This window comes from Alosa sapidissima, chromosome 17, assembly GCF_018492685.1.
Source record: "Alosa sapidissima isolate fAloSap1 chromosome 17, fAloSap1.pri, whole genome shotgun sequence".
Lineage (NCBI taxonomy): Eukaryota > Metazoa > Chordata > Actinopteri > Clupeiformes > Clupeidae > Alosa > Alosa sapidissima.
The window spans coordinates 3,539,275-3,559,274 of record NC_055973.1 but is presented as its reverse complement, the minus strand read 5'-3'; the positions used below and the strand labels follow the sequence as shown (position 1 = coordinate 3,559,274).

The 20,000-nt window shown below is 45.0% G+C and overlaps 1 protein-coding gene across 12 annotated transcripts in view; it reads right to left on the bottom strand.

Moving 5' to 3' along the window:
- Positions 1-20,000, bottom strand: part of ptprma (protein tyrosine phosphatase receptor type Ma) — a 190,291-nt gene that overhangs the window by 118,110 nt on the left and 52,181 nt on the right. For all 12 annotated transcript variants that reach the window (XM_042067078.1, XM_042067079.1, XM_042067081.1 and 9 more), the window contains exon 3: positions 4,401-4,675. In XM_042067078.1, coding sequence (XP_041923012.1) covers positions 4,401-4,675 — 275 coding nt within the window. The remainder of the gene's footprint in view (positions 1-4,400; positions 4,676-20,000) is intronic.

Genomic DNA, 20,000 nt, shown 5'->3' with positions numbered 1-20,000 from the left:
TTGATATGATCTGCACTCAGTCTCTACATAAAACAAGAAGGCTAACGTATGACTGTGTAAACTGTTATGGTTGGCAGACTTCAAACCCAAGGAGACGTCACAGTACTATGTGGGTGCAGCTATCAGGCTTATAGGGAGGGTGGATAAAACAAGACGCTCTGTTAAGCCTGTGTTTGATAAACAACATTCATTCTGGCCTTGTGATTTTTTTTCTCACTCTGTGATAGTGAAGGATAGTTTAGGAATAGGGTTTACACTTTAAATCGAAAGTGTCCATTTTTTGTTGTTGATTTTGTTTTGTTGTAACATTGGAAAATAAAGGCAGTTAGGACTGTGCAAATTTTATGTTTTAACGTAAATGCTGATGGTCTAATGGTCCTCTTTTGGGCACCAACTGAGGTTTCCACTGTACTGTAATGTGAACCCAAACACCTGTACTGCCTTGTACTTCAAGCTGGTGTGAAGACCTGTGGCCAGGCGTGAATCTCCAAGGGGAACCTGGACAAACAGCTCCCAATGCAGCGTGAACAAAGCGCATCCAAACAGCTCATTAGGACGCGCTAACAGTGTCATGCGTAGAGACCCATGAATGAGATGCCTTTATTGGCTCTCAGAAACGCATCTTAATTGATTACCCCACACTCCCCCCACCACACTTTTCTTTTGAGAAGCGGTTGCGAGAGGCTCCGGACGCTAATTACGGCTTTATTAGGGCTTCATTTGGAGGAAATTAAGAGAGAAAAACGCGACGCAAAATGTCACAATGTGCCGGAGGCTGATTAAATCCTGGGCGTTTATGTTTGCCGCGTCGCACTGCAGCAAAGCCCCAAGCCCGAGTGGACCCAAAGTCCCCCCTCACACACACACACACACACACACACACACACACACACACACTCACACACACACTCTCACACACACACACACACACACACACACACACTCACACACTCACACACTCACACACACACACACACACACACACACACACACACACTCACACACTCACACACTCACACACTCACACACTCACACACTCCTTCCACTTCTGTCTGTTTTTGCTTTATTTTTCCCATTAGCTTCAGTTCTAATCGGCCCAATTAGTGATTACTGTTGTTTGTAAGCATGAGCTGTTCAGCAACGGCAGACTTACTATACAAGAACAGTTTTTTTGTGTGTGAGTGTTTGTATGTGTTTCTGTGTGTGTGTGTGTGCGTGTGTGTATATGTGTGTGTGTGTGTGTGTTATTCCTGGATGTTTGTGTGGATTCAACCAAATAAATTGCATTTTTTTCTCTCACAAACACACAGTACGAGAAGACTACTGTCCAGTCTGTTATTTTGTTGGAGACTCCAATTAACACCACCTCAGCTAAATTACTTTGAATTGCAGCTGACCCTAAGAGCACCCCATGCATGTATTCAGTTTATTATCTCGCGCCGTGGAGAGGTTTGGGGTGCCATATAACCTCTCCTCTCATGTCCAGCTTATTCATTAGGCACTGGTGCCACCCCCTCGCAAAAGTGGGGTCTCTCCTCCCCCTGCAATTGTCATCGTGCCTATAAATGGAAGCACAATAACACCCAGCCGCTATGAACAATGCAAAATGTCAGGGAGGATCATAGTGCTTCAGGTCGAAACAAAAAAATGGCCGCACTTGAAAATTGTGTGTGTCACTGTATCATCAATTAAAAGTTTTTCTGCGCAACCTCACTGGCAAAGCAATTAGAGGTGCTGAAAGACTTTCACAGTAAACTCAAAGAAAATGGAGGGGAGGGGAGAGAGAGAGAGAGAGGGAGAGGGAGAGAGAGAGATAGAAATACAGAAACACACCCCATAATTACAAAATAAGAGACAACGTAATTTCTGAATACCAGGTGGTTTCATTTTGACAAACACTTAAGATAGCGTGCAATTACCACAAACCTATAATTACCTCTCCATCGCTAATTAGCTATAGCCTAGAACGATTACCGTTTTCATTGTTAATCTTCTGGGATATTAAAAAGTCACAACTGGAGTTTCATAACCATGTATTGTTACAGCCACTTGCTGGACTATGAGACCAAGTCATACCAAACCTCAGCCAGACCTATTTGTCAAGATTGAACTGCTGTTTGCAATGCCAGTGGCAGAGGATGTGCTCAAAAGAGATTGAGAGTAACGTTATCCCTTGGAGTGAGGAGCTGGTGAGATGTCCATCATCCTGCCACCAGAGTTGGTCCCTAGAGACCGTGGTTATGTGTGGAGGCTTAGGACTCATCACTAGGGGCTGCTCGTCAGAGGGCGAGTGTGTGTGTGTGTGTGTTTGGGGGAGGGGGGGGGGGGGGGGGGGGCTTCAAGGCCAACTTTCAAGGTCATCCACGCTACTTGGCCCAGTGGTGTTTGGCATGCAGTAGTGGTTGCTTTCTGAACACTTACTTTACTACTAATTTTGTATTAAGCCCTAAAATTAGCGTGGCAGTCTTGACTGTAGATTATGGTCTGCTTCAGTTTGGCTCACTAAGATTCTGAACCCCACCTGAGACACATAGAATATGGGACTGAGGTTGATCTGGTATGGCTCAGTGGATCCTTGCCAGATCAGCACCGGATCTGAGCCTGATCAGTGCCTGAGTCGACTGCTATTTGGGACCATAGCACTAACACCTGTAGCATTTATTCTGTTGCAAGCAATAAGAACACTCCACTGTTGGGGGAAAGCTTGTGCTACTGATGGTTTGAAGAGAAATGGCATCCCTTTACCCCGCTGGAGAGTAGTCTCTAGTGTCATTTCTTCTATCAACCCATAAGCATAAGTCCTATCTTTCTTTAAAAAGACGCAAAACAACCCAAGGCAACACCTTCACCAAAACTACACTTCAGCTCACATATTCTACCCCATACCCCGCCGACTCTATAACCTTTCAAAGTATTTGTCTTCTGCTCAAACTTCACTCTTCTGTCTCCCTGGTGTGCATGGCTGTCTGGAACGCCAGTCATGAAAGATCTTCTTAGCATAAAAGGCTTCCCGTGGCTCCATCGCTTAACATGAAAGCTTTTCCAGGCCGCTGGGACGCACAAAGCCTCTTGGCTGGGCATCGGGTCCTTTCGGACCCACTCTGGCTCATATGACTATTCATCCTCAACACAGGAGAATCGGCCAGCAGCATTGTTGTGCCCCTTAGGGATCACTTCGGTCTGAAGTAATTAGGACGTTTTTTATCTAAATTATAAGGGAGTCCGTCTGCGGTTGAAAAATCTGTTCCACTGAAGCAGGTGATGAATCACTTCACCTGAGATTAAATTCTCTACCTGAGAAGTTCATGGGTGCCCATAAGGTAGAATTTATTAGGACAATGCTCTGCTGTTTTGAATGGTAAGTTTTCTGTGCCTAGTTGACTGTGGCAAAACCAGTAAAGGCATGAAAAGAATGAAAGGCTTTAGGCCTAACATAACTGACTACAAATACACCTGAGCAGATAAGTCTAATACAAATACTAACTCTTAGTAACCTAAGTACAGTAAAGTCTTATGTCCCCTTCACATTGGCACTGTAAGTTATTCATTTCCTATGGAGATTTGCAGAACGTATGCGGATGGGTCTAAACCACTGCAAACGAGTGTGGTGCGAAAAAATTCGGACATCCGGATGCATTAAAATTTTTTAACTCGTTCCACAGGCGCCAGACAGATCAAACCGACAAACCAACCATTGCTGGTGCAGATAAACAAACTGAATTATTATCTTTTATATTAGCATATTACATACTTTTAAACAAGCCTATATTGTGAAACACAAGCCCATATTGTGAAAAATAAAATGAATGGTTAGTGTAAAATAATTAATTATTTAATTATAAAAAATATGTTTTTTGTCATGTTATTGTCTTACATGATTTCCTAACGTTATTAAGCAGTTAAGACAATTAGTTAAAAATAAAATATTACTTGTACGTCTGCCTCCCAAACTCGAAATGCTTCCAACACTTTCAACGGTCTAGTATGATGTCCACTGAGGAGCATGGCAAATATCGGAGCTTATTTCAAGTGTCAATGTATAGGCGACACTATCAAAACCTTTCCTGTCTCATCTAGAAGTTGTATAGACACAGTTTGGTAACTACTGTGTGTCCTTTATGAAAACATTGTTTAGCCTATCTTTCGATTATAATTGAGAAAACAACTATGCATAACATCAAAACAAAGAGTTAAGGGCCGTTCGAACCAAGAACGATAATTATAATGATCTAGGCTATACAGCAAAAAAGTATCGCTCTAGCTAACAGTAATACGAATGATAACGTCTACACATAAACTATAATGATAACAACATGAAGAATGACGTCACCATTATTACATTCAGTTATCATTCTTGGTGTGAATGGCCCTTCAGTTATGTGCTTCGGTGGATTTCTCACCTGGTAGAAATTGGGCCAGAAGGTGCTGACTGCCAGTTCCACCTGGTGCCACTTGTGTGAGGCCAGCTCAGTGGCGTTCCACACGGGGATGCCCAGCGGACTGTTGTTCTCCTTGACGTAGATGTTGAGCTGGCCGGGCACAGAGCCCTCGCGACTGGCGCCGTAGTACTGGAAGATGATGCAGTGGGTGTCATTCTCCTTTAGCTGGGGCACAAACAGCTGGGCCTTCTGGCCTGCTGACCGCCCGGACGTGTTCACCATCATGAAGGCCGAGCCTGGGAAATAGCAAGAGCAAATACTGTACATCAGCATATCAGTCGAGTGGCCATTCACCACAATAAAAAGGATGGATTCATATTTCAGTTCATCTAGAGTCAGTGTCAGTGTAGGCATTTGCATTAATAATGGAATGAAATGGCAGTTAAGTATGCCTTAAGTATGCCTTTTTACAGCATGAATACACACACACACACACACACACACACAAACACACACACACACACACACACACACACACACACACACACACACACGTGTATATATGTGTATATATACATAATACACACATAGGTCAGTGGTTAACAATGTCTGAAATAACACTGGTCTGTACCACACAGAGTGACCCCTTCTACCATGAGTTGGTTCAATTACCAAACATCCTTTTCAGATCTAATAGTCTCGGGGCATAAAGTGCACAGAACTACTTGTCAAGAAAGCACAATAAAAGAGAAAAAAATACTATAAACTATGATAAAAAACAACATTAAAGCATCTGTGACATTTCAAAAATCTCATCTTTGAGCCATCAAGAGGTTCACTAATGTGTGACCAGTTAATGTCAAACGTGTTTTAACAAAGAAAAAGAGCGAGAAAGAGCGCTTGTAACAGTTAATGAGTAACATCAAGCTAGCCTTAATGGCTGCTCAGAACATCCTGGAAACCCTGCTATTGACATTAGCAGTACGTGTTGACACAGCTCTGAGGCTGAGAGGCGCTGAGCTCATTTAGGAGTCATTTCCCCTTTTTGCAAAACAGGGAATGAGCAGGTCTGTTTGACATGTATCTCTGTGTTTGTGTGTGTTACTGAAAGAGTGCCTGTGTGTGTGTGTGTGTGTGTGTGTGTGTGTGTGTGTGTGTGTGTGTGTGTGTGTGTGTGTGTGTGTGTGTGTGTGTGTGCGTATCTTTGTTCTGTTATAGAGTAAGAGGTCCAGGGGAAGGTGTTCTGGCTTGTTTAAGAACACATAAGAGTGCAGATAGGTATTCTCACATCACTGAGTTGATCTCACCAGAAACCGAAACACTCTCTTATCAGAGCATGGTAATAATGGAGACAAAACATTACAGAATGTCCTGCATGATAAAAGTGTGAGTGTGTGTGTGTGAGAGAGAGAGAGAGTGTGTGTGTGTGCGCGCCAATGTGTGTGTATACTGGCTTTTATATTATCAGTGGATTATTTCAATATTATTTCATGACTTCAGGAGTTTAAAAATAGCAACCCTGCAATGACTTGAGGAAGCTGAATCGTGGCAAACACACAAGCCCATAATAATCCCTATGACACTATGACAACAGACCATCTTATCAAAGCTTTTTGAGAGACAGTCCATACTGTCTTCTGCCAGGCACTTGCTGACAAAAGGTGTAGCTCTCTAAAATAAAAAATCTTTATTTGATGGTTGAGGAGTTGGGGAGTGGGGAGTGGGGAGTGATGGTTGCAGAGGCAGAAAGGACGGCAACATGCGCTCTTAGACAAGCGCAAGTGCAAACGATGTGCACTCAATCAAACGAGACTCTGACCTTGCTCCAGCATCCCCGACAGTGCACAAACACAGGCATCACTCTCTTCATATGCCACTTAGCAATCGCAGCCCTATTACGTAAATGACACAAACATTCAAATGTCTACTGTAGTGTATATAAATGAACTGATGGATGCTTTGAGTGGGTGACCATGAACTAATCACTGACTGTCTGGCTATAGTTAAATGTAAACTCTTGAATGCTTTTAACACAACTAAAAAGCCTTTAGATGTTCTATATGATGAGACTGATCCACACGTGGATCTTCCCGTCTATTAATAAAGTTCACATAAAGGTCTATTGTGTATTTCTGTGTAAGGAAGATGGGACTTATTTCTCATAAAGTTCAATCCACTGTGAGACAGGGACAAGTGCTTGGTGTAATGCAATTGATAACGGCTTGGCTTGGCATGCGCCCTAAAATGAATGAACTGCACCACCAATGTCACAACCAAAGCTGAACCGACCCCGACGGAGAGAAAAGAGAAGGAAAGAGAGAGAGAAATAGAGAGAGAGAGAGTAAGAAGGAGGAATGAAAAGGAGAGGGAGAGCACTTCACCCTCCTCTGCTTTGTTCCTTCCATTAGTGCTGGATGCACCATGGCAACTTGAAGTGTGGAGCAAGGACTCCGAAACACATGCGCCCCCCACTCTCCAGTCCATTTCAGTCTCAGCGCGAGGCGGTCATTCACTACCGGACGGATAGGAGAGCAGGCTCAATAAAACCATAATGCCCTCTCAAGAAGGGCAGGGTTTGGGGGGACAAATCGAACATGAACTGCAGAGCCAGTGCTTTTATAAGGAAGGTGAATCATAGGTGATCATATTTAAGGCTTTCTTAGTCTGTGCGCACACAACAGGTTTATGAAACGTCTAATCATTCAATGCTTACATAAACAAGTTCCATTATGCGCGATTTAGGAAAAGGATCCACTTTGTGTACATCATAACAAATATAAAAATCCCCCAACACAATGGTGATATCTGTGTTTTCTTTTCGCATGTTAGGGGTTGCAACAGACCATACATTCCAGGTGTTTTTCTGTGTTGACACCATGGCCCATTTGCAATAACCTTCCAGTACATTACTCGTGTTCAAAGACTGTTTATGAACTATCATGCGAGAAAAGGGATTATTACATTACTCCGAGGAATTCATTTTAAGAAAGCACAATACAAACCATTATGACCAATGAACCCCAGGTGACTCAGTTTTAATGGATGAGTAACTGATCAGATACATTTGTTCTACAGGGGATAAATCAAACATCAGCTTGTCATCGACTAATGCCTAAAGGCATATTGTTCATGCCTCAGCGAATGTGGTTATTTACGCGAGGTCGTAGTCTCACCTGTGCCTTCATCCACTGTGCGGCTCAACTCACCCTTGATTTAATTATACGGTAGAGGAAAAAAGTCTGAACCCGCGGGCACTTCCACTTCACCTTACGCCTGGCTGTCAAATTAATAAAACAATGGGGTGACGTGTCCAATCATGTCTACAGTGGGATTTTCTCTCTTTTTTTCTCACTCTACTTCCTCTCTCTCAGTGAGCTACTGACTGAAAAGAGTGACAAGGTGTTGAATTCACCTGGCACCTCTTTCAATGTTAAGGCAACTTCATTCTTGATCTCTCTGAGCAGCCTCTAGCTAGCCTAGCCGCTGTGTAATTTGATCATTCATAATCATAATAATGGCATTGTGCAGGCTATCTTCAAGGTTGTTGGGAGTGGAAGCCAAGACAAAAAATACTGCTTTAAATTGAGCTCACTTTTCATCTCAGAGACATATTCTATTTACACACAGTGATTTAATGCAGAATAGCTCGGGCACAGGATATTACATCTTCCCCTTGCTGATACATGCTTATAATTGACTATGCATTCTAATATATATAACAATGTCCTCAAGTGCATCTGGCTGTTTGCTGAACTGTGCTCAATGAAAAGGAACCGGAGACACGATTCTCCCAACCAAACGAAACCATTTAGATGAGGAGCCAAAAACACGCCAGAGGATCCGATAACAGACAAACTTTTCAAATGTGGTCTTCCTATCTATCTATGGGGGTTTTTTTGCCTTGTAAAAAAATGTTTCTTGGGAAAAAGGCATGGCCCAATAGGCAAAGGCACATAAAGCAGGACACACTGTAGCAAACAAATGTTCAGAGCCCAGCAGAAGCGTGTTTGACTTCAGTGCAGAAAGCGTTTATGGGGACCATCAAATAAATCAAGAGGCTCCTGCCGACGCTGCACCTCAAGAGGTGGCTGCCGCGTGCTGCAATTCATCCTCGCCTGGCAGCTTTGTTATTGGTACAAAAGGACCTGATCCCAGAGGGAGATACAAAATCTTCTCTTTTTTCCCTTCTACTCATGACTACCTTCATATCACAAGCAGCTGGCATGAGTATTTAAGTTAAACTCACTTTGATGCAAAATGATTTTCTGATGGGCTTTCGCTTGTTATCGCTTATAGGACCTGAAAGCACATTATCACTACAGCATATAGAGCTGCATCTTTCAATCTGGTGTCTATCCCTACTTTGTACAGTGGAAATCTGCTAAAATGCCTCCATCCCCCTACAGCCTTTAAATATCTATCTATCTCTATCTATCGATCTTTCTCTCTCTCTCTCTCTCTCTCTCTCTCTATATATATATATATATATATATAAAGATGAGAGCGCCATATGTGTCTCATCCTATGCACCTATTTTTTCCTTGCTCAGTTTTAAATGACAACAAAACACACAAAGGATCACATCCAAGGGATTCCTTCCTTCTTTCATGTCACTCTTTATCTCCAAATTCCCTTTGATATTTGTTTTCCTTTTGGAGCTGTCATATTCACAGCCAAAAAAAGAGAAAAAAAGACAGAGGAGAAAAAAGGAAAATAACACACACAAACACACACACTCAGTGATGCACTCTCCAGATAGGCTATTTGCCTTTCATAGGTGCTGCCTGAGTTGTGCTGCTGGTTCCTTGGCGGCTCTGGTGAGGATATTGAGGGCATTGGTCAAGGTCAAGGCTGTGGGTCTGCTTGGGAACTTTTTTGCATTAAAGCACAATTCTACATTCATTTCAGGTGACTTGGTGACTTTGCTTCAAGTTTCAATTGATTCCCTAATTTTGCTTCTGCTTTTCAAGGGTCAAAGTTCAAACTCTTTATCTGTCACCCATACACAGCCATACAGGAAAAGTGAAACACACAGTGATATGTCCTTTACTGAAAAGTACTCTTCACAACATGTTTCACAAATAGGAACCTATAAACTGGTGTAGCACAGCACACATACAGTAGTGGAGAGCAAACTGATTATTGTACTGTTCACCACATACAGTATAAAGCATGCTGAGCTAAATGAGTATCAGAGATGGCCTTAATGAATGAGATCGAATATGGTGGACGATGTTATAGTGTGTTTGTTGATGTAGAGCAGACAGATTGCTTGGCTTTCATAAGGTGTCCTGATTACTTTAACTTCGAAAGCCTTTGAAAATGCCTTTACCTTCAAACGGTGAACATATTATATACTTCAATTAGTTGCTTATCTCAAAAAGGCCAGCCTCTAAACTGGCAAAATTCCAATGCATAATTTAGCAGATGATTTGGAAGGTGCAAAGCCATGTGGTCACATTCAGCGGAAGTATCAGCATTAAGTGAGCTAACGAGGCTGGTTAAATGCACAGCTATTTTTCCTTTGCCTTAGTCCAGAGGAATACTATCTAGCTACTCTATGGACCCCATACCATAGACTACATAACATTCCACCCATACTTCTGTCTTAAATGACATAAGACATATGTTTACCCCCCCCAACCCAACCGTACTTCAGTGAACTTTAGTGGTCCCAGGGGGGCTAATAATGACCAGTGTGTGTAATTTTATCCACAACAGTATCAGACTTCCCTATGAGGGTGCATCTGCTGTACCCAGGATCCTCTGGTAGCGTCCAACACATGCAAAGATTGCATAAAAAAACAACAACGACAACAACAACAAATAAGCTTGGCTGTCTAAAAAGGCAATTACCGCTGTAGCCCGAATAATGGACTTGGCATCGCAAGCACATTACACACCTGGCATGTGCCATTTTGGTACCTCATTTTACTAACAAAACCCCTTTTCTAACCTTGAAATGCACCGAGCAATCTGTTGGTGATTTGTCTGCCACAAGTATTCTGTCACACAACCCCGATTCTCTCAACGCGTCATTTGTTCTTCGCGCATACTCAATGACACCCAGGCATTTACCCTTGGCTGTCTGCAGGATTCTGCTGCTCTGAGGTGTCTCTGCAGCCACCAAGAGACACTCAGAGAGAGAGAGAGAGAGGGAAAGATGGAGGGAAAGAGAGAGTGACAGAGAGAGAGAGAGACTCTCGAGAAGTCAACTCTTGTGGCGAGCCTGAAGGAGGCGAGGAGGAGGAGGAGGAGGAGGAGGAGGAGGAGGGGGGAAGGGCCTCCTATGTGTAACAGTGGGGCCTCACTCCCCTCTCCACATCAATCGTGGAAATGAGAGGGTATTACTGATGGTACTACATGCAGCCCTAGCAGGAAGGCGGGCGGGCACTTCCCCCTAACCCTACATCCCTCCATGGACCCCTGATCACAAACAACCGGTCATTAGGGTCGGCATCTGCACGTCAACAAGCTCCTCCGAAAACAACAGTCAACAACATAACGAGGCCTGTGTCTTGTGGAGCTGCTGGAGCTGGGCTGCGCACTTCACACAGAGGCTTCAGGGACGTGAACCAACTTGTTTCAGCTCAGGCCTCAGCGGGTAACAGATGAAAGTGATATTTGGGGCAAAATAGCCAATACGACACACAAAGTGCTATGAGTGAAGACACCTTTCCTTGACTTGGGGGGGGGGGGGTTGATGGTGAAATGATAACAGCATTCCATTCCACCTGGAGGGAGGATGATCTGCTCACGATCCGAACAGGCCACATCATCATTTAGCTTCCACAGGCCCCAGGACCACTTGCCTGCTCTGCTTGTAGTTTTATCATTAATCTAGTCTGGGGAGCCAAAACAATGTCAGGGGTCCTGAAAGTGCAGTTTCCTCCATCAACACATTTCAATGGGAAGACGATGATTCACGGCTATCAGACTAACCCTCCACTAGCCCCTCCCCCTGTGTCTTTATGCTGAACCTCACTTTGGAGATAAACAGCAGATAGCAACAAGATGTGTGACCCTTTGGCTTCCCCCCCTGTTCATTATGCGAAAAATATCATTAGGTAAGACATACGCTTCCCTCTGAACACTTATCTCCTAGACGACAAGTAACCTAACAGCCAGAAATTCCCTCTATAACACACACACACAAACACACAGACACTCAAACACTGACACACACACACACCCACACACACCCACACACACACACACACACACGCACACACACACACACACACACACACACACACACACACACACACACACACACAATTCCCTACCATCACCCAGAGCTTAATGCAACCACAAAATGCATCTGTGCTGTGGCCAAGTAATTTGCAAACTATTTAAAAAGCACATTCTAATGGGATTGTTTTAGTGCCATCTACAATGCACTCAGCTTGAAAAATGTTTTTCTCCTCAACAATACAGCGTTCGGGGGCCAATTAAGACCCGGGTGCCTTTAAAAGCAACTGGAGGATTGGCTTGTGCATTTCCATAAAGGGCACGGCTTCGCAATCAAACAAACCACTTTCTAAATGGCTTGCATTATTCGCTGCTTTGAGAGACAGAAACAAAAAACACGGAACAGACTAATGTGTGAATGCTATTTCCAGCTCCTATTATTGTGTCAGGTATCGACCATGACAGAGGGGCTTAAGATGGTAGTCCTCCCTCAATCCAATTCATTAAAAAACAGATTGGACACATGCATTTCTAATGATCAAGCAGTCACCCACCCAGCCATGCTCTTCACAGTTGGGTGAGTTTTGGTGACAAGATGGGGTAGAGGAAGAGAGAGAGAGAGAGAGAGAGAGAGAGAGAGAGAGAGAGAGAGAGAGAGGGAGCAAGAGAGAGATGGGAGAGGGAAGGAGAGAGTGAGAGATGATTTTCTACGAGTCTTGCCCCAGAGGGAATACTTCACAGGTTAAGTGCAGTGTCGCTGTCGTGTCTTGAGAGCCAAACGGAACAAGAACACCACCAGGCCGGCTTTAATTTCAGATTAATGGAAGGTGCCGGTTCAATACATGCTTAGAGTGGTATTATGCAAAGGCATATAGCTGGGTGGCAGTTATGCCGCCCAGCTCACCAGCACGCCTAAATATTTCAGGCGCATACATGATTTAGGAGCTTAAACACGCTCGCCTGGCTGTTTGAGCGGAAAGGAGTGCAAGGGAGAGGTGGTGAGACCGTCACCTCGGCCACAATGGCGTCTTGGTTTGGAGCCAGTGGCCCCCTTAATAGCATGTCAACATCTCCCCAGGAGCCAGGCAAGATTGCTAATGAGATTCTTCTACTTCGTTGGACACGCCCGCTTTCACTTAGCCCACACAGAGATCAACGCCTTATTTTTTTTTTTTTCGGTTTTGAAGGAGGAGGAGGAATAGGAAGATTAAAGAGAACACATCGTTCCTACTGTGGTTAATTTTGTGAAGACGTCACCAACATAATAACCAGGGAAGGAACGACGGAAAGAGTAGAGAGGACAGAGTAAAACTGTTTTAAGTCAACAAAGTGAGCTACAGAGAGAACAGAGTGGCTAGAGAGAAAGACAGAGAGAGACTAAGAGAGAGAGAGAGAGAGAGAGAGAGAGATGGAGACGGAGAGAGACTGAGAGGGAGAGAAAGAGAGAGAGATGGAGGTTGCAGCTGCAGAGAGCGGCTCTTTCAAAGCGAGAGGGCTCTCACCCATTGGAGGCCATACAGTAGAAGAAAAGAGGCCTTGTTTTCAGCGGCTCAAGCCCAACCACTGGATATAAGGCCTCTCTCTGTTAGAAGGGGGAAATGGCATTGGCTATGACTGGAATCAAATTAAACTGCACTCCCAGCTATGACTACTCTGCTCACTTCAGACCTCGTGTCCAATGAACTGCAGACACACACCACAACACTGGGACAGAGCCAGCGCAATAGATCTTACACATCAATATGTGCACATATAGTATATATTTGTGTACATACATAATTATTAATTTCTATAAAAATGTGTACATGTATATGAACACACATTTTAAATCTGGCACTCGCATTGAAAGTGTGAAAAATCAATACTAGTCAAAGAGTTTTGCATTTTACAACTTTGGTATGAATCGATTTAGAGTTATAACCTTGTATTTTGACAACACACACACACACACACACACACACGCACACACACACACACACACGCACACACCAGCACTTCAATTTGTTCCACTCCCCGGGCCTATGTTGATGAACATATTTGTTTAGAATTAGATGGGTGCTCTCTCTCCCGATTTGCCGATCCCAGATAAATGATTGGTCGGCGGAGCCCTCTGAGGAGCTGCTTCCTCGACTCGACACCGCTGTAGTGCGGATGTGTTTCTCACTCGCCACTATTGATTAACCTTCACATGCAAAGCACTTTGTAAATTGGAGTCGGAGCTTATTGGAAATGGGATCTGGTGAAAGACCCGCTGATGAATCGCGAGCGTGCTTGGGACAAGTCTGGCCGGGACGGGTGGTGAACTGAGGAGGGAGAGGAGGGGAAGGGTGGTGGTGGGGGTGGGGGTGGTGGGAGGGGGTCTGTTTGTCTATTGGAAGAAACGGGTAATTGAGCCGAGACCAATTTCAATAGCAAGTCTGAGGTAAACACTGCTAGGAGTGGGGGCTCCAGGGCACTCCGTGCCTTCGCTGGCCAACTTTTCCTAGCTAGCCGCTTAGACGTGCTGACCTTTAGTGCGTGCTGGCCGGAGTAGCAGAGAGGAAATCGACACCAGCTATGCCAGTCAAGCCAGGCCAGAGGCCAAAAGGCAGACGCATTTCCTACTCAGAGTCAAAGCAAGGCATGCAGAATACATTACACTCACTACCCTCACTAGCAGCATGTCCTTATTCACGCACACACTAAGATGCGCTGTAACGTTGCATCACAATGACTTTTATTTGTTTTTGGGGTTCTTTCAGGCGCACACAAATTTACTGGGATGAGGTTTTTTTTACATGTACTGTCAGGAAATGTCTATCTGTCCAGTGATTGAAAGATAAACACACCCACTATTCCGTTATTGGACGCTGTTTAACCAATCAGTTCTCTATCCAGACGTGAGGGCGGGGCTGATTCACCCTTTGGCCCACAGCTGCAACTCCCTTGGACGGTTGGAGGCATGAAGGGAGGGGACAGGGGAGGAGGAGGTGGAGGAGGGGGTGGGGGGGGGAGTGGTGGAGTGGAGGGGGGTCTCTAAAGCACCCTTTATGGAGGCACCCCTGTGGAATTCTGGGATTGTTCTCCAGCCCTGGCAGGCGGCCATTGCTTACTAGAGCACCTGTGGAGACAGGGCATCAGCCAGTGAGAGAGAGAGAGAGAGAGAGAGAGAGAGAGAGAGAGAGAGAGAGAGAGAGCAAGAGAGAGGGGTGAGGGAGGAGGCAGTCGCTTAGCTGTTCTGTGGAGATGCCAACTTCCATTTGCTGCGCCAGCCGGGACCTTGCCCGGGACCCATTTACAGACACGGCTTATTTGGGGGCCGAGTCATCTGCCTGCAATGTCCAAAGCAAAACACGCGCTTTGCGGAAAATAGAATAGCAGTACTTTTTTTTCCCTTTTTGGAAACCATGACCACAGAGCACTTTCAATTGCATTAGTGGGCCTAAATGGAAAAAGGAAGACCTTGGATAATGCGGCGACAAGAGGCTGAGATGGTAGCCCTACCCTTTGATTAGCAGGACTAGTGCAGTGCAGCCGTATCCCCCAACACAATGGTACCACACAGACAGGGCTTTTAAAAATAAGTCTGGATTGACGGAAGGAAAGCGCGATAGGGAGAGGGACACACTGACTGAATACAATCTGTCTGTTGTGCCGTCTGAGGACGTTTCCGGTATGTTCCACGGTACCGGTGTACAGGAAAGAAGCAACCGATAAAAGGTTAATAACATTTTTCCATTACAAGAAGTACAAGGTCTGCCATGAGCCACTAGTTATGTGTCTGTAAGGGCGATGTGAAACTTGAAAGCGGAAAAAACATCTGAAGTCAGGTCTAAAATTAGAAGCCATTTTACAATAATTAATGCAATTATTTTTTTAAAGGTAACCATGACAATTAAGTTAAATGAAGCCAAATTAAATTCAAAGCCATTGGTATCAGCTTATTTTAGTGCTACATGAAATGATTCAACGACAACAACAACAAAAAGCACAATAAAATGATAGCACGGCACCATGTTGTACACCCCATACTAACACCCAACTAATGTAGATGATCACTCAGTGAGCTGAGATAAAAAAAAGGACACACTGTTTGATTTACTGTGTGGCCCTTGTGTGGTCCTTTCTGAACATGAACTGATGGCCCTCTGCATTCAGGCAGAGAAGCGTGCCAATTCCGACAAGGCACATCAGGCCATTTGATTTCATTATTGCTAATCCCCAACCGTCTTTATTCATTTCAGCCCTGATGTGCTCTCTTCCTCAGATGACATTCAACAAGAGCGCATCACATGCAAATTTCATCCATTTGTTGTGTGGGGAAACCTTTTAGCTCGTAAGTCGTCCCCATTAATTCTCATATACTCCACCAGGTACTGGCACATTACTAAGAGCGCACGAGAGAGACAGACAGAGAGAGAGAGAGAGAGAGAGAGAGAGAGAGAGAGAGAGAGAGAGAGAGATACAGACAAGAGTGGGTGTGGGGGTGGCTGGTGGGGGTGGTAGGGAATGACATTATACAAATGATGTATCAACTGGTTTGGTTCAGAGAGAGACAGAGCTGGCGCTGAGTGGCTAGCGCTAATCAAAGTGCCCGGGTAGGAGGCATTTCAGGGCCGGGGCAGGAGCAGAGCGAAGCGCCGCAGTGCAGGATGTAATTTGCAGTAATGACCACGGCACTCATTATGCCCACCACTCTCAGGTCCTGAACTTTGAAATCATTATCGAGGGTATCGGCATGAGGGGCTGCTCTCTACACACACCCCAATCTGAATCTGACTCGACACGCGCGCGCGTGTGTGTGTGTGTGTATGCGTGTGCGTGTGTGTGTATAGAAATGCTCACAGGTAAAACAAAAAAGGTGCTACCGACACTCTCTCTGTTCCCACTGGTTAATAAGATTCAGATCGAGGTCACGTCCGAGTCCACCATCTGAAATGGACAGCAATGATGGCCCCCTCTCAAGTGCACTTCCCCCAAAGTACTTTCTTACGCCTTTTAATCCCTTTTAAATTTTAAAGAGGAAAGAAATATAACGTTTCAGCAGGTGTTCCACGCCTTGAGGTTCGAATCTACCTCTTAACGTGAGCACAGGTCTTGAGCTTTCGTGAAGCTGTCAGTCATCTTCTTGTCTTCTCTCTCTCTCTCCTCCCTGCTGATGCAAGACTTTCTACATTGTTGCAAATCTTTCCATTTTTTAACGACAACTTTCAATATTATACCACTTTCCTCTAAAAGCAATTTCTACTTCCTGAAAGAGCGCATGTAATACCCACCTTTCATGAAATCACCTTAAATATTGCAATAAACGTCTAGGGTATTTTGAATACTGACGAAACAGGAAGCTGTTTGAGATTCTCACCTAAACTGTTGCATTCTGTTCTCATACTGTCTTAGGATAAATGGTCTAAATCGTACAGAGGAGACGAAAATAAAGGCAATTTACTCTATTGTGTGTGAACATCTCATCAGCGTGCGTCTGTGAGTGAGGCACACCGGTGGGTAATTATTCACGGCAACAATGCAGGCTCTCTGACGTCTCTCTGCTCCAGGTGCCCTGTCCTCTGCCTGCCTGCTCCTTCAGTCACACTCCTAATGGCTTCCGTGGATTGTGAACGCTTCTCTGTCAACATTCTAGAACATGCCATCTGCTTCCTCTAAGGCCAACTGCTTGCACTGTTATTTTTTTTATTTATTTTTTTTAAAGAATGGGGATAGGTGGAGGGCAGAAAAGTAAATGAACACACACTTTTCAGCCTTTAAAAAAAAACAATAGTGTGTATCATACATCCCCTTGGGACTTTTGGGAATCAGATAACATGGGTGTGTCATCTTCAACTCTTAAGCCCTGTTTACACTGAGGTCTGCTTACAGCCTGCAGTGCGCTGGAGAGGGAACAGTTTCCAGAGGCCCAAGGTCTTTGCTTTCTTACAAAGAGGCCTGCTGAGATCAATGCTCCTGAGGATACAGGTCACAACGCTATCAGGCCAAATCTGAGCTATTTCAGGCATGTTATCTCTCACTGATAGGACAATGATAGGGTCTCATTTCAAAGCCTACTGATAAAAATCACACCAATCCCCCTAGCCCTCATTATTTAGTCGAACATTCCCCTAAATTACAGAGGGTAATAAAATGAACGGTCTTTTTTGCACAAGTTAACTGATTTGACTGCAATCAATGCAAGCATCCAGAGAGTGCAGTGGCCGATACTCCACGGGCTATCATGCTCACTTAACATCTCTGTGGTCAGGAGGTTTGCGGGGACCTCTTCTCTTCTGGCCACTTGGGAGCCTGGAGTCATGTCGTTCCCATAATGCATCCCAACTGTCTGGAATCAATCAGCGAACACTTCCATTTAGTCTTAATCCCCTAAAAGCGCCATGTCCTCACCTCTTGTCTCGCTCGCCAAAGAATTTAAGGTCCAGCATGACACAAAAGGGGAGAAGGGGGGGAGGGGCATCGCTCTTGCTCCTCTTGGCTTACCTTCTCTCTCTCCTTTTCGCTTGTTTTCACCTTCACTGTGTGTCTCTCTCTCTCTCTCTCTCTCTCTCTCTCTCTCTCTCTCTCTCTCTCTCTCTCTCTTGAACTGATTCGATTTAGTGAAAAAATCCTCTGATTTGATTTTTGACGTCCTTTCAAGGCGAGGTGAGGTGAGGTGAGGTGATGCGTCCATCTCCTCTCCACTGGCATAGACTAAGTGGATCAGTCCGGCACGCTGTCAGAGGATTAGGCCTTAACACATGACTTTTTTTCTTTTACTGGATATGTACACATGGATGCTCTTACTTTCTTTCTCTCTCTTACACACAGACACATACAAACACACACATACAGAATACGCAAACTCCTATAGTGCCATAAATGCCAATATGACATTTCTTCTCTCTTTTTTACCTGCTGACAAATATCACTCACACACAAACATGTGATGCAAACTCTTATCACACAAAGTTATCACACAAATGTGAAAAATAATATACGCATTAACAGTACTCTTTCTCTACTCTATCTTACACACACACACACACACACACACACACACACACACACACACACCTTGCCAGAATTCAAGGCACCATCTCTGACGGAGGGCGAACGAGCCGACTAAATGAAAGTCCTGTTCCTTTCATCAGCTGGCGATTCTTTGATTTGTTGAATTTAGCCGCACGCTAATGAGCTGTTTGGCACCACCTGGGAGTCGCAGGCCCAGTCCTCTCTTTTGACACACACATTCAGAGTGCTGATGTTCCCTCTCTCCCTTTCTCCTCACCCCCCCCACACACACCCCTCCTCTGCCTCCCAAGGACTTCCTTTCAAACCTCCACCCTCCTCCCCATCTTTGTCTTCCGTGCTAAAGTCGCTAAATTATGGCTGGTAATTGCGCCGCTGTTTGGATCTGAGCCGCAGTCTGGAGATGGAGGAGGCCAGATGTAGTGACAGGCCCGTCTGGAGTTTCTGTCTCGTTACGCCGCCGTCGATGAAAGGCTCCAGTTACCGACCACGTTTATTGCCATTAAAAACAATGATCTCCTCAGGCCGATCAGAAATAATTGCCTGGAGTTATTCGTGGCCTACAAAAGAGATTCAGCTGACGGGGAGAGCCGCTAACACTTGGATCTCCTCAGGTGTGCGGTGGTTCATCTATTCAATAATTACAGGGAGATCAACCTTGGAATATTAATGACAGTTCTGGGATGTCTTCAATGGACCTCCTCCATGTGAGCCATAAAATCATCTTCTCTCTCTCTCTCTCTCTCTCTCTCTCTCTCTCTCTCTCTCTCCCTCTTAATGGTGGTTGTGGGCATGTAGTCACATTAACCATTAACTGAATGGTGGTGTGGTGTCAAGATATCAAAGGCAAATAGGAGTGATTTATTTTCAGGAGGTGTGGGAGGGTGGTTTTGCCTTTGTGAAATATTTCAACCTCGGGCAAATGGGCTCCTCCCTCTCTCTGAAACATAGACCACTGCCAACCCACTGCTACCCCACCCCCCCCCCCCCCCCCCCCCTCCAAACCTGCCCCAAGCTACCCACTCTCCCCCACCCCGGCAACCAACCTCAACTTCGCCTCTGTGTCTGATGACGGGGCATGCTGATTTATGAGATATGACCAAGCAACAAATCACAGCTGAAAGAAGAGGCAGGTGTCGGCCTTGCCGCTGTAACGTCCTGCACACCACACCACACCACACCACACCACACCACACCACACCACACCACACCACACGTCCCAGTGCCCCTCCCCTCCCCTCCCCTCCCTCTGTCTTTCTCTCCCTCTCTCCCTCCCTCCTCACAAACAGCCAACACTCTCTTCACTGTCACTGCATGGGGCTCTCAATGCCCTGTGTGGTACCTTGCACACTTTCAAACACACACACACACACACACACACACACCACACACACACACACACACACTGGTTCTATCCATCCAATTCCACACAGAGCC